This window comes from Parus major, chromosome 2 (genome assembly GCF_001522545.3).
Source record: "Parus major isolate Abel chromosome 2, Parus_major1.1, whole genome shotgun sequence".
In the NCBI taxonomy this organism is placed as follows: domain Eukaryota; kingdom Metazoa; phylum Chordata; class Aves; order Passeriformes; family Paridae; genus Parus; species Parus major.
In genome coordinates, this window is record NC_031769.1 from 61,972,817 (window position 1) to 61,995,005 (window position 22,189).

The window sequence follows — 22,189 nt, forward strand, 5'->3', positions numbered from 1 at the left end:
AGAGGGGAGAGCATGAGAACACTCCATGAGCACTCACACATGTGCAGTGCCTGCCATAGGGTATGGAGGGATAGAGCTGGAATTGCAAAAGTGATGTTCAGTTTCTGCAAAATCAGAATATTGGTCACCAGACCTCACATCAGCCCTTGTCACCCAGCTGTTAATACTTTCTCTGAGCTCAGTATTTCATAGCACAAACCTCAGCAGGAATCAAGCTTTACCTTCACCCAGCCACTCAGGCATAAGAGTTAGAACAGCTTTGGTGTCCAGCAAGCTGTTTCCCACCATCTCCTTGTGGAACCTAGGACCTGTAATTAAAATCTAAAGACTTTCCAACCAGAGGATGGTTCAAGAGAAGCTCTCAGTTCTGACATGATTTCCTAAATGATCACAGGAATGTCATCCTGACCTCTGTCCAAACAAGCCTTCACTGAGCAGCTTGAAAGGGTGAAGGCACTCTGCCAGGGGAAGGCCATGAGCACATGCAGAGTTGTAGCCGTAAGAGCAGCAAGTGAGAGCCTGCCTTCCCCCAGCAATCTGTTACCAGTCCAGTTTTTTCCCTTTTCACACCCAGTCTTCCACTCTGCTGCAGAGTTTACCTCCTGCACTTCCTCAGGGAGGCAGTCATCCCTCCTTCTTCTGCAGTTCCTGTATCCCGTCTCCTTTTCTATACCATTTCTCCTTTCCCCCTGCTTCACCCCACTTTCAAGACATATCTGGTCAGGAATCCAGATCTAACCATCTTATAGGGAACTGCCATAGCCAGAACAGACCAGTAACAGGTGCCCCCTGCTCCCCGACCTTGCAAATGCTGAGCCTTGAGGTCCCAACATGATAAAAACATCTGATAAAACAACATGATAAAAACACGTGGTAAAATACCCACTTATCTTTGAATGCGGTAGCAGTCCAGTACTCACTGCAGGCTCAAACACTTGATGTGGACTCGTGATTCTCAACCTATGGGGCTGATTCCAGCCCCACCCCTCCACCAAACTACAAAGAGAGCAGGAAACTCTGACTAAAACTTCTTTAAAACTGGCTGGTTTTAGCTGCTGCCTGTCACACCAGTGAGGCCTGCGATCCTAATAGGCTGGCTTGTGCTGAAGACAGATACCCTCTGCTCTGCTAACATGGTCCTTAAGTCCTCTGGTGCCCTTCTCAGGCATAGGGGCAGGATCTCACTCAGATGGGTGGTAGGGGAAAAAGGGTAGGAGATCACCTGAATACATGGGATCACCTTTTTTCTAAGCTATTCAGCAGCCACAGACTATACCAGCTGCCTGGAGAGACTTACCTCTCCAGGACTAAGGACTCATAAGGAACATCACAGTAGGCTCATGAAACCACCTCTCACTCTGGGAACAAATAACACTGTCACACCCAGCATGGGTTTCCATCATTAAAAATGCATTTCAACACAGGAGCAGTTTGTGATGCACACTGCACTGCAGTATTCCAACACATTTGTTCATAATATAATATTAAGTGTGAACCTTGGGATGAAGTGGCATGGTCTGTCTCACAGAACAGGCTGGACTCTTTGGAAGCACTGCTCCCAGCAGCCTTTCCCCTTCCCTGCTAGCAATGCCACCCCCACAGCTGCCCTTCCTGCAAGCAGGGCCCCTGGTGGTGCCCCTCACACCCCACCAGCTCTACAGCCTTCTTGGGCAAGAACACTTGCTCAGGAATGTCCGATAGCTCAGAGACAGAAGCTCCAGAACCAGGAAATCAATGATGCCCACTGGGTGCTGATGGTGCCTCTGACTAAGTGCATGCCATGCACTAGCAGCCAACTGCTGGTTATGAAAGAGTTGATTCTGTTGGAAAAAACCCTAATAGAGTCTATAAATATATACTGTGTACTTCTGCAACTAGGCCAGCAGATAATGCTGTATCCATTATCCTGCCACTCCACCTGCCCAACACAGTAAGCCACTGTACAAGGAATTTCAAAAGGACCAGTTTAGAGGCGTAAGATACTACATCAATTTCTGTCATGCTAAACCTTTTTCAACCAGAACTATTTGCCAACAGTCAACTTACACACACTGCAATAGTGGAAAGGGTCCTGACTCGAGCCCTGGTTTAAGTTTTGAACTATGGGGAAAGTGGGGTGAGATAACCACGAAAGCCCCATCCCTTCATGCTGCTGGATAGAAACACTCCAGCACCAGGATTTGCAGAAATATTTGCCCAAAGCTTGGGATGCTATTCCATACACACGCATCTCAGTTTAACTGGAGTCTAATTAGGAGAAGTTCTGAGTATCCAGCATCTCCCATGGACTTACATGGAAACTGCTGTCTGCACAAGAACTTTAGGTTGTCTCCTGGCATGGATCATCTGGTGGATGCAGCTTTCTCCTTTATATTGCTTTTTCCCACCTCTTTCTTTCTTCATGCCTGCTGCATATTTTTTTTTTTTTCTTTCTTTTTCTATGTTGCCACCCTTGTCAAAATGTATTTGTGTCTGTGGGAATCATACTTGCTCGTGTCCATCACCCTCACCAATACACAAGCTCCTCTTGATGTCAACAAACTTCTACCACATATTATGAATTTTTTTTTTTAATGTAGCATCCAAAACACTTGCCTGTAGGGTTGGTAAGTGAAGCATGCCAAAATTGGTGGTGGTGATCATAAATTAACACCAAAGACGGTGGAGTGCTGGAATCTCCACAATCTGGTCACACTGTTCATGTACCACTATTGATTTGAAATGGGTTCCCTCATGGATTATCAAGCTGTTTTATTTGTCTGCTTCTAGATTCAGCTAAGAAGGGATTTGAGGCAAACATCCTCTAAAAACAATAGTAGTTTAAGACCTTTGAAGTGTGAAAGTTCAGTTAAAAACACCCCATAAAATTTTTTCTGACCACTGCATTCAAACACAAACTCCCTTATTTTAAAAGCTTCCCCCCCTGCACCCCCCAGTATTTTGCCATGATTATTATAAGAGAGAAGGAAATTTGGAACTTTTCTACCTACTAGTAAGAGGATAAAGTAAGAAACAAACATGCTGGCTCCTCTCAAAGCTTTCTGAGGCTCTACTGCAAGCTACATTTATATTTCTATTTGTTAACACTGACTAGTAAAACCACACAAAACTCTTCAGTGCAGCCACTGAAATCTGCAACTTTCTATGACCCTTTGTAATTTTTATTTCTCATCCAAACTCAGTAGGCAAGACAGGCTTAAGACAGCTTAAGAAGCCCCAGCTGGAGCTGGAATGCAGATACTAGGGGCTGGCGGATCTGATGCCCAAGAAACACCCTTCCCACCATTTAGAAACACAATAACTTTGGTCTTGGGCCTCACTGCTGCAACCAAAATAACAAGCATGAAAGCAAAAGGTGCCTAATGAAAGTGGTTCATGAGAACAATATTTTAATAAATGTAAACATACAATTTCCAATAAGTGTTTTTTCTCCATAATGCTATTAAAATGTGATGAAACTAGGAGTGGCAGGTTGGAAACAAAGAGAAGAAAGCAGTTCTGGAAACAATGTGTAATTAAGCAGCAGCACTCTCCACTGAAGGCCTTGCTGTGGGTGCTGAAAGGCTCCTCGGGCCCAAATAACAGCTGGGTGGACTCACAGAATAGAAGCTCTCCTTCTCACAGAGAGAAGCCTATGCAGTGCCATGCTCCCACACAACCTCCCCTGTTCAGAAACTTCAGGACTTTTAATGTTCTCCCCGCACTCCGATGCCTTCACAAGAGTGGATTTCCTGTGAGAGATTTCTGGGGCTGTAAGGCAGCACCGTGTGCCACGGAACCACTCCCCAGAACGTGGTCTGACTGGGCACCCCCCCAGGGCTGCATCTACCCCAGTTCAGTCCACTGTTACTACAGAAAAGGCAGGCAGGGCTGGAACATCAGGGGCTGCTGCTATCTGCAGTCACGCAATCCCGTAATTTCTCAAGAGAAGCTGCCAGCAGACCACAGGCTGCCGCCTTTATCACATGAGCTGTGTCATCTGCTGCATTCCCAGAATGCAGTAACGTGAGGACAGACCACAGTCACCCATCACTTGGGAGACAAAAGGACTTGCTGTCCTGTGACCAGGGGACACAGAGATCACATGAGGGGAAGGCTGGGGGAGATCTCCATCTGCAGCAGTGAACTGAGTCAACATCTCTTTCTGTGTCTGTTACAGTGACAAAGATAATGAAAAGGGAAGCTCAAAGAAAAAGTAACCATTTGTACACGCACTGAAAGATGTAAGGGGAAAATTCAACTAGATCATGGTTTAAAATCACATGCACTAAACTAAACTAGTTAGGGCTACTAACTGGATGCTCTAATGGGACTTTCCATTACTTCAGTGGTTATGATTCCAGTTTGGTATTGTTGGTGTTTTTTTTTTAAAAAAATAAGGAAAATTAAGAACTGTATGATCATCTTTTCCATTTAACCTATACTTTAGAAATTATTAGGAACTGAAATGTAGCATTTCAGAGAACTTATTTTGCATAGCCTGTGTGCTTTGACCTTAATATCAAGGGAGGTGAATTACTGGCTTTTGTGTTCTCCCAGCAGCAAAAGGACGGACAGGTAATAATGATGGAATTCTTATTACAAAAATAATATGTGGAATTCCAAAGAGATGTAGATCCATGGGTCTTGTCTTCTAGGCACCTTGAATGCAGAGGAGTAGCAGCTGGACTTTAGGTTCTGGCCCAGTTGATACTTACATGACTTCTTAATCCAGAGTTTGGATGCTGTGAAACAGAAACCTAGCATCCCTCCAGGGGTAAAGACAGCTAGTTCAGTTATTTCAGTTATTAAGGCCTTCAGCTGAGTTGATTTTCCTCTAGGTTTCCATACCTGGAAGAGGGATGGATTTTCCAGGTGACTGGAGGACTGGAAAAGGAGGGAAGATGACCCCTTTCTGCCCAGGTGCTGTTCTGGGGAGGGCCAACTGTTGGCTTGCAGTGACACTACACAACAGTAGCTGCATGATGCCTCCCTGTTTACTTTACAGTGGTTTATGCTCAGCTGAAAATAACCTCCTACCTCTGTGCCTCAACTGGTGAGAAAATTAGCTGATGTTTGCACAGAGCCTGAAAATACAGATTCATCAATATTATAATGACTTCCCAGAGATCCCTGGGAGGAGTAAGTAAGTGAGCCAAAGCTAATGATAACAACACTATTTTTGTATGGCACTTACTCTTTACAAGTTACACTCCCTTGGTAATACCACTCGAAAAGCTGTCTCCTTGCAGAAGCACGTATGCAAGTGAAACTCAATTGTAATGAAACACTTTGTGGAGCTGCACTACACACACAACTCTATCCCCCTGCACTCCAGAGTCAAGAGCTCTATTTCAGCGTGGCAGCACCACAGTGCCAGTGCTCAGAGAAGCGTGACCAAGTACTGATCTTTCGGTGAGAAGACTAAGCCTCTTCACACGGGCAATTTTCTAAGGAGTAATGACTGGTGCACACCTGCAAATACAGCTGAATACTTCCAGAGCTCCATGGCAGGCTAAGGGTGAGGTCACAGAGATTTCAAGCATATAGAAATGCACACACTCTCTTTTCTCTCTCTCTCTCTCTCTCTCTATCTCTCGCTCTCTCTCTCTCTCTCTATCTCTCCCCTGCCCCAAGACGAAGGAAAACCGGCAGTTGTCCCTGCTATGCAGGGACACAGCTGATCTGGGAAGAGACCCAAGTCCTGGAATCTGCAGGAAACCTAAATTAAACCCCTGTTTCTAATCATATCTCTGTGTGACTCGCCCTCCATTCTGGAAGCATCCCCGGTGGGAAACACAGCTGGGGAGTATTTTGGCTGCGATGATGTCAGCCTGCTCCCGATAGGCTTCTCTGTAAGGTGACACTTTGCTGGGTAAGACCTGTGTGCCAGGCCCTGGATTTGTGCAGCCTCGGACTCGCTCCCTTTCTGCCAGAGGATGGCACTCCACGCCCTGCAAAAGCGCAGCTCTTCCCAGGACTGCAGCCCACTGCCTGCCTTGACAGTGCTGTGACCGAGACATGACACGAACGCTACCTGCTCATTTGTACCTCTTCTGCTGTGCAGACACCGGTGGCCAGGCTGCAGGCAGAGAAATGTGAGCAAGATGAAAATTGCAGAGTGGAGATTGCTAGTTTTGAAATCTCATTATTCAAGGCACCACAGCAAATTATAGTAACTGCTCATGATCCAAGGACAGTTCCTCTAACCGTGACACCTGAGATGCACCAAAATACAATTAAGCAGTGGGGAGAAAAAATCGAATCTCTACACTGAAAGCACCAGAGGCTCGACTTCAATCAGCTGTGCAGATGCAGGCACCTATGTGAATGAAACCACACAGGGAATCTTCCTGTTTGACTTGAAAAGGAGGACATGCCACATGTAGTGATTTACCATGTATGTACACTTGGGGAAGGACAGGCCACAGGATGCTGAAACTGTAAAATATTTTCTGTGTGATCCACTCCTCAGTACCATCACCATCTCCTTTTTGCCTTCAAATCATCAGCCTGAGGTGTGTTACTACCTGTGTCTGTGTCCAGTTCCTCTCACTCTCCCTCTCTCTCACTCTGCTTTGCCAGCACTGAGGCTGCAGCATCAGAGCTGCAGATGGAGTTCACAGCACTTGCACCAAAACAAAAAGATTTGCAACAGGATTATCTAAACCAAGTACCTCCAGGAAGCCAAACGCTATGCTTCACAGCATCAACCAACAGAATCTAAATTGCTCAGAAAGCAAATGGACAGCATCAGGGTAATGCTTTAAAATCAATATGCACTCGTTCTCAACCTAAAAACACCTCTGGAAAGCTACAGGTTTTTCTTCCTGCTTTGCAAACAGAGAAACAAATGCCAGAAGCACAGCCTACCCAGACACCTAGACCGTTTTTCCTTCCAAATTGCACTTGACCACAGAGTTTACACGAGCCATGCAATGTTAAAACCACCTTCAAGTGAAGCCTCGGTAAAACTCTGTAGTGCATTTCAGTAACTTATGTGCATGAGAACCATTCCCAGGCAGCTCCAAGTTTTCAAGGCATGGAAATTCACTGCCTTGTGCCCTACCTATCTTTTTAGAGTAGGTTTTGAGCTGATTCTATCACAACATTTCTGGTGTGAATAGTAAAAATCACCTATCAAAATGAAAAATGTAACCCTTCATACCCCTTATACTATCTGGTATTTTAATCAAAACCCACGAAAATCATATAAGTCTTCCTGTGAGTTCTCCAGCTATAAAAGAGACCTGTATTATATCCAAGAGTCAACATTTATCACCAATGTGACCTGATGGCTCCCCCAGCTCAGCCAGGGGGATGATTTGTGGTCTACAGTTTGGATGAAGAACCATCTACAGATGGATGAAGAATCTGAGTGGACCCAAAGCAAGTGAGCTGTGATGTGGCCTGGGGGGCCACAGCATGCATCCCAGTCCAACCCCCCCAGCCCATCACGCGTTGCCATTACCTGTGCTCGATGCTCCCCCACCGCAAACTGGATGATGGCGATGCCTGGGCTATGGCTGTCTTCGATCCTCTCCACAGTGCTGGAGTCTATTTTCAGGTCGTTGCTAATTTCCGCGCTCTGTATGAAGTCTTCTGTTTTCAAGTCCTCTACTTTCTTCAGCTCCCCGTTGGCCAGCTGGATGATCGACCCCTTCATGAAGTAAGGGGGCAGCGTGGGGGGCGCGGCGGCGGGGGAGGCAATGGACTGCACCACGGGCAGGTGGATCTGCGCCTGCACCATGGTGGCCTGGTAGGCAGGCTGGGTGGTGAGGGGCTCCGCGCTGAAGTTCTCGCTCTTGGGGACGGCGGTGGTGACGAACGTGTGAGGCACTGCTGCAAACTGAGGAGACGACGTGACGATCGCAGGCGTGACTCCCGACGGCTCGACGTCCGCGCTGCCGACCGGTATCAGCAGGGACTGGGTGCCCGGGATCACCAGGTGCTGCGGCAGGCTGCTGGGGTAGCCGATGGCTTGCTGCTGGCCGCTCAGGTAGCCGATCACCGGCGGCTGGGTCCCAGTGTAGAAAGCTGTCGCCGGCAGCCCCACAGGGAGCTGCTCGGAGGCGCTGTGGGTGGTCTGAATGACGGTGTGAGGGGACAGCGTGGCCACCGCCTTCACCCCCTCGTGGCCCAGAGCCTGCTGCGGAGACAAGGCATAGGACCGGTGGGTCGGCTTTCCTAAGTGCAAACTTCCCTTGTCGTTGAGGGCTGAAGGAGAGGTCTCACGGTTGGCGGCCTGCTGCACCTCCATGTCTGCCGTGGGCGTGCTGCTGTTGGGGACCACCATGACAGAGGCTCGGACACCTGAGGAATCCCGCACGCCGTACTCGGCGGGGCTCGAGTGGACCACCACGTGCCTGGTCTCATAATGATGGGGAGCTGGTTTATTGCCTGCTTTGACTAGACCCATGTCGGCAGAAGGCGAAATGCCGTACCTCCGGCTCTTCTCTATCTCGCCATTCAGTACCTCCTTGGCCTGCATCGCCTGCAGCCGGCTGCTCTCGGGTTTCTTGGGGGGATCCCTGGTGACAAAGTGGCCCCCCGAGTCAGTGTACTGCACCACCACTTGGGAGGAAGGGCCGAGGGTGAGGGTGTGCGGGATCACTGTCTGATGTGGGTGAAGGGGGACAGGGATGGTTGGAGGAGAGACATTTCTGACAGTGCTCTGGGAAGAGCTGGAAATGTGGACGTACTGGTTCTGCTGGGTGGGTGGAGGAGACCCAGCAGCAATCAGTCCAGGCGTCCTGACCAGGTGCGGCTCAACTTTGTGCCCCTGCTGGCTTAAGCCGCTCATGCTGGCCAGCAAAGTGGAATAAGCCTCCAGCTGGGAGCGCTGGGATGGAGTGGTCGCAACGGCTGTGGCCGCCGCCACGGCGCCAGTCGCAGAATTGGCTGTCGGGGAAATCAGCTGCGAGGGGATGAACCCGGTGTACGATCCACTGTACTGGGGCCCGACGAACTGGAAGGTGTGCTGCAGGTGAGTGTACTGCACGGGGGAAACGGGGGTCCCTGACTGGGAGAGGGCGGGCGAGTACACCGTGGGAAGAGTGGTAGAGGCTGGAACGGACCTGGGCGCACTCGGCGGGGAATAGTCCAGCCCTGCAGACAGTGACTTGTGCAAACCCTGCTGCAAGCCTGCCTCCACCGAGGAGGTGCCCCCGGGCCGGTGCCGGCCCCCCAGGCTGCCCTGGCCACTGGGTGTACTGGGGAGCCATGCCAGGTTATCTGCACGGTGGTTTTCGTTTGGCAGGACCGGCTTCACCTCCGAAGGCAGGCTGGTGGCAGGGATTTCTCGCTTCTTAGGCGGCAGGCATTCATTGCTCCGCTCTTGGTTGGATTTCATCTTTCGCCGTCCCCCCTCCACTGTGCTTGCTTCACTGTCTGGCTGGCTCTGATTTCAGTCTGATAAATGGAAAGTCACATTTGATTTCTGCAGGGGATCCAGTGACTTCATGAGGAATCATCTCCCTGTGAGCACGATCCTCCGACAGCTCCTCTGGATTCTGCAATGAAAGGGTGGGCAAGGGAGACGGGAGTTATATCGTCAGCAATGAGAAATGAAAACAAATAAGCAGACACCCTAAATCAGCAAACAGGAAAAAGACCTCTGGAAAAAAAAAATAAAAATGGTCAGGCATTGCCACTCTCACGTCAAGGAGCAGTTGACAGGTAGCTATGCTGTAAACAGCAGAAAAATCCTGGGCATGTCTGCTAATACATCAGGAAAACATTTAAAAATTTAGGTGTATCAGAAACAACCTGGCCATAACTTGGCACATTTAGCAGCAGTCATTCATTTATTTCCCAAGGCCCATTCTCCTCCCCCTACAAAAACCCTCCATGTCTCTATGATGCCTGTTTCGTTTTTCCAGCCTCTTCTTCCCCTGCAATGATGACACTGCCTTCACCCTAACATGCCCTAAAAAAGCATGGGAGCACAGCAGGGAGCCCTGAGGAACAGGCACACACAAAATATTGTTAGCAACAAGTCACTAAGAGTGGTACAGAAGGATGTTGGTGGGTCACTCCTAAACCCCTGAACCCCAGAGACACTGGCAGGGCAACTTCACGTGACACCACGCAGGGCTGTGGAGGCAGCAGCTGCCTCCTGTCCCCGCTCCACACCACAGCTCATTACAGGGACACGTGTGCTTCATCTCCCAGTCTGGCAATGAACCTCAGCCACGGGAGCTATTTACAGCAGCAGCCCAGAGCCAGGGATGGATCTGAGCCAGGTTTTTGATATCTGGTGGGGATTTTTTGACCCAGTGCTTTGAACTAACTCCTTCTGCTACTGATGCCTCACATTGAGGTGTCCATGCAGGACTCTGCTGGGAGGAGCCCTCAGACACACGCAGGTAGGCCAGAGAAGGTGCTGGCACCGTATCGGATCTCTGGCAGGATCCAACCCCACTGTTTCTTAGCCACTGCTGCACCAGAAAGGCTGTGGGTACCAAACTCACAGCCATGGCCACAGGTCCAAACACTGAGCAAACTACTCAGCCTTGGGGACGCCTGCCCAGATCTGCTCAGAAAACCATGTTTGAGCTTCCTGATCCAAATCATGAGCCCCCGCCACTGCAAAAACTCACAGTTTTATATTGGGCTGATTTTGCTATTGGAGAAAGTAAGCTGCTTTTCTCTGCATCACCTATTTAATCCAAAGGCAACAAAGCCTTCCTAAGTCTTCTATTACCTTTTAAAGAAAATATTGTAACTAAAACACATTTACTCTCTTCCTGAAACCTACCTTGCATTGAGTAATCAACCCTTGTGGAGAGTGAAACCCTTCCTCAGCCCCTGTCCAGCCACTACCTGTCATCTGCATTTCTGGCTGTTTTGAAAGTTGTGCAAGAATGGGTGATGAGAATGAGAAACCACGCACCTCGAGTGAACAGCATGACCTGCATGAACAGCAGCTCAACAAAAAAAGCATGCATTACATGTAAGAAGAATAGAGAGAAAAAATTGAGAGTGGATGTGAAAGAAGATGGAAATAGGATATAGCCCACTTTAAAGGGAATGCTGAGCAGCAGTAATGATACTTATCTTATGGCAAGTAATATTCCTTTGGGGGATTTCTTTTCCTGCTGCCTCACTTCTAATGAACAATAAGCCTGATGTTTATATGTGTTTGAAGTACTTTGAAGACACACTAGACTCAGATTAAACCTATCTTTAAAAGCACTCTTTACGTTTATGGTCCTCCAAGCTGCTTTAAGCCTGCAGGAAAAGTCCAAACCTACTAAAGGTTTGATATAATCAGTCTTAACTTAATTATTCCATTCTTTAAATATTGATAAACAGTAATGAAACACCAATAGTTAGAGCTGAGGGAGAGGGAGTAAAGCACTGCTTCAGGGTAGATTCCCTGGCTTTCAGGAAATAGGGAGAATGAAAGAACTCAGGGCAGCTTCAGATGGCCCGATGACACCCAGAGTGCAGCAGCCCAGGCACTATCCTGACCTGCCCTGGTCTGTCAGCGCCATCACCTCAGCACCGTGACTGCGGCGACGAGAACAGCCAGGAGACAGGGTCCCTGCTAGATCAGCACGGGCCTTCCCCTCCTCCTAACAGTTGCTCAGCGTGTCTTGGCAACAGCTAAAATTATTATATTACACATGACTTACAGATTTTTCTTTTTAAGTTCGACTAAAAATAAAACTGCCGAGCTCACATTTGCGCAGTCATCCTTGGTTAACTTTAGCTCTCTGTAGCCTTCTGCCCCGGGCAGTCAGCTTGGGTAGGTAAGTCAGCAGATCCTGGCCCAGGCAGCTGCCCAGGGGGGACGTCCTCAGCATGGGGTGCTCTTCCTGCTCCCCTTTCCACAAGGAGCTTGTGCTGGGCTTGTACCATCCTCTAATCTCTTCTGGAACATGAGCTGCAAATCCAGAATTGAAATACACTCCCACAGGGAGGCAGAGGGCTGGCTTCTCTGCCTGCAACACAGCAGGGACCTTGTACATGGGATTGAATAGGGACAGGATCTTTTGCTGTGATGGGTAAACCAGGCTTCCAAAACCAGTGGTTCCAGAAGTTTGAGGCATCTGCATTTGTTCTTCATCTAAAGTAGTATACTGTGAAGTTCTGTGAAATGGGGTGAAGTTTCATTATGCAGGAGCTGAAGCAAAGATTTTATTCTTCTAAATAGCATTGAACCAGTGAGGTTTGGGTGGCCTCCAATGTCAAAGCTAACATCCTTCAAAAATACCAATTACTCTTTTGGGTTGTGCATTTTAGTTTTTGTATAAATCCTTCAGATGGCTGACTTCATCTTTACCAATAACAAAAGGGCTCCCCAAAATCTTCTGGAGTGCACAGGAGGAATGAATACATTTAATGGAGACAATGGATGAGACAGCCATAGAGCAGTGAATACTGCCCCACTTTTCCAAGCCCAAGCACTTCACAGTGAGACTTTGAACTCTTAACAGACATAGGATTGGATTTGCAAAAAATGCAAATATGCAGCATTAAACAGCCTACTTCTACTTCAAGACCTAAAAGACTTTTCAGCATAATTCAAGTTCCAGCAACAGTAGAGATAAGACAGGACTGATTTTGCTTGAGAAGCAATGAAAGGGAGACAACCCAAACAAGAATGTCTCAAAGGCAAGAGGTACAAGACCTGGTTAAACAGTTTTTTACTGGCTGTCCTAGAAAGATGAATGCCTGCCTTCTGTGGTGTGCCGCAGGGTTTGTTATTTGGATGCTCCTTTTTTTCTTTTTTTTTTTTTTTTTTTTTTTTTTTTGGATCAAGACATTTTTCTGACTCTGGAGCTTTCCTTTAACTTTAGAGCTGTCAGTCATGATTTGTAAGATATGCAAACGAGTAGGAAACACCAGGTGATTTTTTTGTTCCTGTGTGTGTCACGAGTGCGTGCGTGCGTGCAGGCATGTGTAATTATGGCTGGGAAGGTAAAAGGGACAAAGAGATCAGGGAGAGCAGCTGGACTTTGGTATCTCTGGCAGTGAGTACACATGAAACATTGCTAAACTGTCTGGACAGACAGTGTCCGCTGGCAGTCTGCCCACACACAAATTCCTGGAAAGGCTTAAGGCAGAAAAATAATCACTTGGAGGAGTCACCATCTGGGCTTGCTCTGGTCCCAGAGGGATTGCTCACTGCAGCTCGGGATGTGCATTTTCATGCAAAATTCCAGTGTCTCTTTGCAAAGTACTTTAAATCTCCCCATGTTTCTCAAAACAGCATTTTTCTACTTATTTCATCTAATAAATTTAAAGCACAGGAGTGGATATTGGGTTATAGCTTCAGATGCTGACCTCCTTTATTTTTCTGGAGTTCACTGCAGCAAAGGTAAAACCAGCAACACAAGTGTCCAAACACAGCGATATGCTGTGTCCCACCACTCAGGACTGAGTCCTGGGGTGCAGGGAAGTTGGGGCCAGAACCACAAACCACAGCAGCACCTGGCTATGCAAATGGTGGCACTTTCACTGCCCTGAGAAATCAAGCACCTTCTCTGTTCCATGGTGCAGCTAACATCCTTTTTTGGGTCTCTAAACCTCCTGCAAAAATCTGGTCCCTCATCCTCCTCTGGTCCTTGACCTTTCTGCAGCTGCCAGCAAGCTCACACCATCACGTGGAACCAGAAGGAGGGACCGGCGCAAGAAGCACCCAAGGGGGGCAGTCGTCAGCTTCCAACTTCAGGGATATTCAATTAAACCAGTCACTTATTGTCAAAAGGCTCCTTTGATCGCAAATCCTAAAAACACACGGAGTACTCTGACTTCTCAACTTCCACTTTCCAGGTATGGCCAGCAGACTCTCACATTTATCGGTGCACTAGAAAAACTGCGTCTCTCCTCCATCGGACACCGCTGCCCTGCCTGGCACCTAAATGTTAATGTTAATGCCTGATTCGCGGCTCTTCATGTCTGGGGTGTTACCGGGCAGATGCAGCAGCGCAGTCTGATGCTCCCGCCTCAAATCACCCGCCCATCCTATCACGAGTGAGTAATTTCGGCAGCGCTGGAAATGAGTGAGAAGGGAGGCATTTCGTCCCACCTCTCCCCTCCCCTCCAAGGAGGCTGGCATCTTGCGGGATCAGATTCAGAGAGACGAAAAGACAGACACACTGCAGAGGGCTCCGCAGCTGCATTCTGGCTCTCAGATCTGTACGCCAGCTTTCTCCCCCCGGCTCTACAGCCTGCCCGCTGCCAGCTACATATTCATGGTTGTAACTGCTAGAGATTCCATTAGCCCTGCCATGTGCAGCTCAGCGCACGCCAACAATAGCTATAGGAGCTTATTGTCCAACCCGACCAATTCCACAGCTCCCTGGCAGAATTCCCGGGAGGGCCAACTGCAGAGATCCATTAATAAGGAACATGAAGACCTCTAATAAAATTTGAAATTCTCCTCCCAAAAATGAAAGGACTTCTGATCAACACCGCATCCGCAAGACAGATTGTCCAGTGCAGTGTTAGTTCTTATTATACTTCTGGGAATCTGCCACTGCAAATTGCACAGTGAGCAGCAGTTCTGCATGTCCTTCCTCTCCCCACAGACTCCACACAAGACAAAAAGCAAGTGATATGAACAAACCTCAGCGAGCACATCACCAGATGTGAGATGCCCAAAGGCTCAACATTCCAATGAATTTCATGGAAGTATGTAGGTACCAGAGCTGAGAGAAGAAGGTTTAGGATGAAAAAAACCAGTCTAACACATATTCCCAAAAGGACAGACAGATGATGGAGTCCGAGGACACCCATTCATGAGCACAGGTGATACAAAGGGATTATCAGAAAGCTACTCTGCTGGTTAACTGTCTGTTTCTGCTACTTACCCTGAATTCTGAGGATAAGGAGAGATGTGCATGTCCTAAGCAGGGAACATGCATCCTGTGCTACTGTGGTTAGACTGTGCTTAGTTAATAACACATAGTTTTTTATACCTGCTAGCTGCTGGTGAACTGCACAGGAACATGGTGCTAGAATTATCTTTGGTTTTAGTTAAGCTAACTGCTGAATGAAGAGTTGGAATTAACTATCAAAAGTTTGCAGGTTTCTGCCATCAGATCATCTGGGTGCCATCACTGCATTTTGCAAGAGGAGAGATGCCCTTATTTTCAGCATCTGTAAAAGTCACTCCATGCTCTGGGTGTGCAGCAGATCTTTCTGTCCTTTTTGTGCACGCACACAGCAGTGCAACTACACATTAAGCTTTGCAGAACTGTACTATGGGTACTATGAGTACTATGGGTGATTTAAACAGATTCACAGCTGCCTACATCCTTTGTCTACACAGAAAAAAAGCTTTCAGCAAAGGTAATCTCTCCTCTTCCAGCATGCTTTGCAGAGTGGTGGTACCAGAGCACGCAGTACAAGATGCCAGGGAAGCAAGGAAGCATTTCCCCTGAGAGCTGCAAGCTGACCTCATGTCAGGGCTCACATTGGAGGGTTGGGTGTGTTGGCTATCCTGCCACCCTCCCAGCACACCCCACGGCAGCATCCTCACTCCCCAGCACAGATATCCCTCATCTTGCAGTGCCAAACCTGGACTCTCAGATGTCAGGAGTCAGGCCCAGCTTGCCTCTGAAACACATGATACCGGTTCACAAATAAAAGATTTATTAAAATTATAAAGGTGAAGGGTACTACTACTCCTACTATTATTATTATTATAGTTTCTTTTAACTTGCCCTTCTGCTTTGTGAGGCCTTTCAGGCTCAAGGTCTCTAGCTTTTCCCTGCAGCCCACAAGATCAGAAACTTACTAGTTTAGCTGAAAGTGGAATTTCCCATCTCATCATTTGACACCAGGAACCGGAGATTTGTGAAATAGCATCAGATATCCACAGATAAAAATGCATGAGCTGACAGTGCTGATTACAGTGAGGTTTTTTTGAGGGTGAAATGCTGGACTCCAGAGCCTTCTGCGTCTATGGGGGCAGGGAAAGGATGTAACCGCTAAGTGAGGGTCTGAGCCCTGGAGCAAAGCCATTTCAGTGTGCACAGCTTGATGCGCAGCTTTCTCTCTCAGCTGCACAGCAGTAAGTGCACCTCAGCTGACCCTACGAGAAGCAGCTCCATCTGCAGCCACAAAGGAAAGTTCTGGGGCTGCTCAGGCCTGGGGTCTCAGCTCAGGCTGACTGCCAGCTGCATAGTCCCACGTGGCTGGAGCTCATTCCAGCAGCTTCATGATCCACCACCATGCCCTACTGAAGACTGTACAGCCTGACAGAGGCCTGCCAAACCCCTCCAAAGCCCTGCTTCCCAAGCCTCAGAGTCAGCTGTGCCAGGACATGAGGACCACCAACCCAAGATGCTTGGGAAGTCAGCATTCCACTGCACACATACCCAGTCTGCAGTGGCAGCATGGACACCGTGGAGCAAACACACGTAAATTAAAGTGCTCCTTCAACCCCACCGACACCAGGACAGAAAGGGGGATCCCACCTGTGCAACTCCACAAGTGGCCAGCGCAGCATCCAACCTTTTATCTCCTGCTTTGCGACATCTGACAGTGCTCAGTGACACTCTACTCTCACACCCATCCCCTAGAGGCACTTCTGCAGCTTAAATGAGTGAACAGAGTTCATTTATAAACAAGTCTAATACAGAAATTACTTTGTTGATGTTTTTCATTTATCTAAAATGTGCCTACAATGTGGCTACAATGGGAGCTGCCTACACAAATTTCCATTGAAAATTTCACATGAGTGACTATAAACGTAGCAACACCCACTCGCCACTCATTTTAACTTGTGACAGAAACTGTCATGCCTGTATGAACACATTTGTACTGCAGATATGTCACACAGGTCTCCTTCCATGTGTCTGAAAACGCTCGCTAACATTCTCTCCATCTTCTGCAGAACAAAATAAGAGAGACGCCTGGCTTCGCTGCCAGGAGACTTGAATAAGACCCCCACGAAAAATTACAGAAACCGGGGGCGTTTCACCCCTTTGAAGATCCAGCCAGAAACACCAGCAAGCAGCAGCCAACTCAGAGCAGCCATTTTACAGATAAGCACAGGCGCTCACGGGGAGGAGTGTGCCTTTAAGCCTGGCTGATAAGGGGACAGTGTGAGAGCATGGCTTTAGGGGAAGATTTGGAAAGGTCATCTGCATGCTCAGTGCCTTTCCTTGGAAGCCTTCCCTGCAGACTGCTTCTCTGGTAGATTCCACGTGCCAGCAAATTAGACTATAATTAGTCCATCTGTAAAGTGTGAAATATGAACTGATGTTAAATTCCCCTTGAAATGGATTCCAACACCTTGCCTTCTCTCAGACCTCATTCAGCAAAGATTTAACTTGAAGCCATTTTGCACCAGCCCTTGCTCACTGCCTCAGCACACTGCCTTGGTGGCCTCCCAAATCACGATGACTGACCATCATTACTGACAAAAGAGAAAAGCCAGCAGCTCATGCTGATCTCGAGGCACACGGCACATACCCCCAGTGCTGCGGACAGAGAACGAGCTATGCCCCTCAGGCACCTCTTTTTTCTCTTCCATTTTTTTCTTCTTCATTCCAGTCAGCTACATTTGGGTGTGGCCTGCAGCACCACCCACTCATCCTGCACAGACCCTCAAGCTGACCACCTCAGCACTGGCACTGTCATAGGGATCACTGCGTGTAGGAATACCCACAAGCAAGAAAAAAGCCAGATCAACTCTTCTGCACCTTCTCTCTCTCTGTAATGCCTCCCCAGGCCCTGCAGCCCACAAAACCAAGTGACTACTTACTCTTCCTGACTCAGTGAGTAGGGAGCCTCCCTCCTGCTTAATGGGGAGCAAGATAAAAGGGGCACAGAGCCAGTGTCACTTGACTGAGGCCAGCATGGCGAGGCTGAGAGATTTCCTCAACTGTTCTGATTAGGCAACACAGAAAACAATCAAAAGAAAATGAAATAATGCAGGATTATACAAACATAGCATGTTCCACAGTCACAAGCTTCAGTTGCAATTAAAAAATCCACCCATTCCAACTAAGAATGCAAATCATCATCGTTGCTCTCAAGCAGGGAACGTTGACAAATGAAGGCGGTGTGCTAACAGGCAGTGCCAGTACTCTTAATTTAAGTAGGTGAGAAACAAAGGTATGTACCATCCAGGGCTGCCAGAGAGAACTTTGCCTTAAACAACAATCAAAAAGAACTCTGAGGATTTAAAAATTACTTTTCTTACGAAAAAACAGACACAAGAAAACCTTTTGCTCTATTTTTCCCAGCCATGTGAAGAATGAACAAGAAAACGAAAAATCACACAGCTCCCATCAAGGTTATTTATATTCAAGTTTTGAACTCAGGAACTGAAAACATTCCTGGATTGAACCTGTGGGTCCAGTGAATCACAGCTTGGAAACCTGAATGGACCTTTTGTAAAAGCCACTGAGCCACGAACATGCTTTCTCACCGCTGCGATCACTTCTGTGAAAACACCTTACCCATCTGCCCCTGGAAATCCACGGCACAAGACAAGTGACTCCCGGCACCAGTGAAATGGACAAAAGGATGACTAGCTACCTGCAGCTGGTTTCAATCGGAGAGCCGAGTAATTATTGCAGCCCTCTCCTGTGGCTCATATGGAGCGCAGCATGGAGCTATAAAGCGTTATGCAAGTCTAATGCGCTGCCAGATCTCTTAGAGCAGGCAGCAGCCAAGTCGCTCCCTCCCACCATTGGCTCAGCTTCATTAACTTAATCAGGTATTCATTCATTCATTCACTCACTCATTCAAAAAAAAAAAAAAAAAAATTACTCTAAACTTGGCAAATAGCCAGTGCCATGCATGCACGGAGCATGCTCACATCAGCCACTGGGGCTGGAAGAAAAAGGATAGTCTAACATTCCTCAAGCTCTGAACAGGGCTTTAGCTTTGCACGCAGCCCAGCCACAAACATCTTTGCCACGGCCTCCCCAAGAGCACGAAGGGCTTGGAAGTTGTGCTGAGGTCAGACGCTGACGCTGGAGATCGCGGAATCCAGAGCAGCCCCGTAAGTCAGTGCAGCCAGCAGGAAGCTGAGTAGAGAACTTCCCCAGAGCAATGACTAATTAAAGAGTTTGATTTTTTAGGGAAAAAAAAAAAAAGGAACTGTGGCAGGATTGACTCAATTAATTTTGCTGTAAGGTTGTGCACCCCTTTCTTCTGCACTTACCATATATATTGCACAGCTTAGTCCAGACAGAAGGGACAAAAGCAGAACAGAAAGAGGGTTTAAAAAAAACCCTAAAAACCCAAAAACCAAAAAAATCACCCAGAAAAAAGAAGGGAAGCATCACTCAGCTAATATTAAAAGCAATTGGTAATGGAAATCTGTTTGACCCCCACATTTATAAACATAAGATTTCCTACAGGCATGTAGCACTCAAGCATTGAATACAACCCCCTCCCTTGTACAGTTCTTCCACTTATTTTTCTTAGTCTGCAAAGAACTGCAGCTTAAATGAGTGAATAGAGTTATTACTTCCTTCTAGCTGTCATCAGAATGACTTTCACTGCGTTTTTTTTTCCAGCACACTACAAGAAAGCTGCTTCATAACTATTCCAAAAAGCAGGCCTTGAGAGTCAGCTCTGACTTTACTGTGAAGAGCTTCATGCAAGGAGCCAGGCTGGACATTAAGGAAAGAGGAAAGGTGTTACATTTCCCTCAGCGGAAGCTGAGCAACAGCATGGAAGCAGTCAGCATCTCTCCCCCCTTACCTCATTCTGCCCTGTGTGAAAAAAATACCAGATGGCAGATTACTCTGAGTGAGTCCATAAAAGTAACATGGAAATATAAAGCACTTTAGACTGTTTCAAAACAGTGTTTATGGTTATATAATGAAAATGATATATCCTGGTGCAAATCCTCAGCCACAGACCTGGCTGACATGGCTGAAGAGCATCTACACTCCCCACCTTCCCCCTGTGATGCAAATCAGATGTTATAACCCTCCATGCTCTGTTATTATGGAGAGCACAAATGTTTTCTGTAGGAACTTCAAGTGCCTCTTCTGTAGATGGCCTAAAAGTCACTCTTTCTCTTCAGGAAAAAAAAAACAACAAAACAAAACCAAAACCAAAAAAACCTCTGCAATCTTCTATGGCCACCACCACAAACCATGATACAAATGGCAAATTAGACAAAGAGTTTCAAAAATGATTATTAATGTAAGACCAACACTTAGCTAAAGGTCTGTAGTTTAGACACACTCAGCAAAAGCATCTAAAAGACCCCAAACCACAACCTGTTACTCTGATCCCGACTCCACTTCTGACCATAGCACAGAGCCCACGGTTAACCTGCGGATCCCCTCCTGAAGTTCTCTGTAGGTGGATGGTGCTGAAGAGCACCCAAGTAACTAGCAGATAAGCAGACACACAGCTTCTGAGGAACCAGCTGCTGACAGGGCAGCAGGGCTCCAAGTGAGATTTATGCTCTGCAGCTCATCGGCAAGTGAACACTGAGGTATGGCTGAACATCACTTCTTTTGCTACGTCACAGTACCATGGATGTGCTGACTGTAAGAGGAAAACTGCTCAGCATGCTTTTACTGCATTACTAGAATTAAACAACAGAGCGATGCAAAGGTGTCTGAAGCAATCTGTTTCTTAGTCCTTGGCCTCCTGCACTCCAGAGTGTACAGGACACCAGCCAAGCAGTCTTGAAGTACTCTACACTGAAGTCAGCCTTCTTCACTGGACGTTCAGTCTTGAACTAAGGGCCTTTCAATCATCTAAGCTCTTAAGCACTGTGGCTCTTTCATTACCTTTGCCCCCACCTCTCACCCTTCTCCAAATGGAGTCCAAAGATTGGAGGCTCCTTCTTTTCACTTCACCTCCCTTCTTTTGCAGTCCTGACACAATTCAAGGCACAGTACAAGCCCTTCCTCTTCTGCCCAGGCCTAACTTCCCCTGTCCTGCTTCAACAGGTGCTCAAACCTTCTCCACTGCAGTCACCTCCTTTTCTGGCATCAGGGCAACAATTCACCTGAAATTCCTCCTCTTGAACGTCTCCTCCATGCATCATGCTCCATACGTGGGAACAACCAGCAAGACACCAGAAGTAGCTATGCAGTTTTAAAGCAGGCTGTCAGAAGAAGGTCAGGAACATAAAGGAACAGGAGAAGAAAACCAGCCTGGGAACACTAAGTTTTATCCTAAATGATCCAAACTTTGGCAGAAGTTGTAGTTTGGTCTAGATAAATAAAAGGGATGTGGTTTGAGCAGTTCTGGTTCTTTATATGAATAATTTCACTACTCCATCTGAAAGAATCATTAGGAAAGTGTGGGGTTTCATGATTCAAGATAGGAGAATGAGAAGGCAGTATTTCAGCACTGTGAAATGAGGCTTGCGTGTCTAACCACAGTACCAGCTCAGAGTTCACTTCTCACAAGTGTCAAGTATATTTTCCATTCTGTACTTCTTCAAGCCCTAGTTCTGTCTGTTGTCATCACTCATGGGGATTTACCTAATCCCTGAAACAGCAGAAAAACATCATCTTTTTTTGCTGGAGAAACAGAATCATGTCTCAAGCACACTGAAAAATTCAAATTGTATGTATCATTTATTGCAGCTCCATTCATCCACCCTGTTTTGACAGTATAAATACAAATGATGCCCTTAACAAAATGCTGAACTGCAGTCCAATGTATCAGTGGTATTTCTTAAGAGTTTTCCACTCACTTTTGCTGTTTCTCTGCTCACATTCCTCACACTTCAGCATACTCAAGCAGCTGCCTGTTTATAAAAACAAAGCCTGAAATTGAAATGTTGATTCCCTTCTTCATCAAAGCTGGTGACTTTAGCTCTATCCACTGGTCTGAACTAGAAAGTGGGCCAAAGGCAACCAAAAGTTAGTGGTTCATTTGAAGTCTATTATCTTGCAACTCAGCTACAAAGGAAGACTCCACAACTTTCTAAGCACAGCAGTTCACCTTTCCAAAGTTTTATTTTAAACACTAGTGGGCCGCTATGTTGACCTTTAAAATTCATTATATCACATTATACATGGCTGGTACAACTTGCTGTTGCTCTGTTCATACACAAATAAATGATGGTGCAATTCCAGATTTTATTGGCGCTCCTTGGACCCATGCCAGCAAAACCAGCTCAGAACTGTGTGTCCTCTACTGACAGAGCTCTCCTACCAACTGCAGCCTTTTGCACAGGGCCCAGCAAATCTGTGTTAGTCCTTTTGTGGCAACAGACACATCCCACTGAGGTTTGCCAGGGAGCTTCAGTGGGTAT

General features: G+C 47.1%; 1 protein-coding gene across 33 annotated transcripts in view; it reads right to left on the bottom strand.

Annotated features, from left to right (window-relative positions):
* The window catches only part of ATXN1 (ataxin 1), a 383,486-nt gene that overhangs the window by 20,538 nt on the left and 340,759 nt on the right, over nucleotides 1–22,189 (bottom strand). For all 33 annotated transcript variants that reach the window (XM_033512068.1, XM_033512066.1, XM_033512064.1 and 30 more), the window contains one exon: nucleotides 7,451–9,491. In XM_033512068.1, the coding sequence (XP_033367959.1) occupies nucleotides 7,451–9,331 (1,881 nt within the window). In that variant the 5' untranslated portion in view covers nucleotides 9,332–9,491. The remainder of the gene's footprint in view (nucleotides 1–7,450; nucleotides 9,492–22,189) is intronic.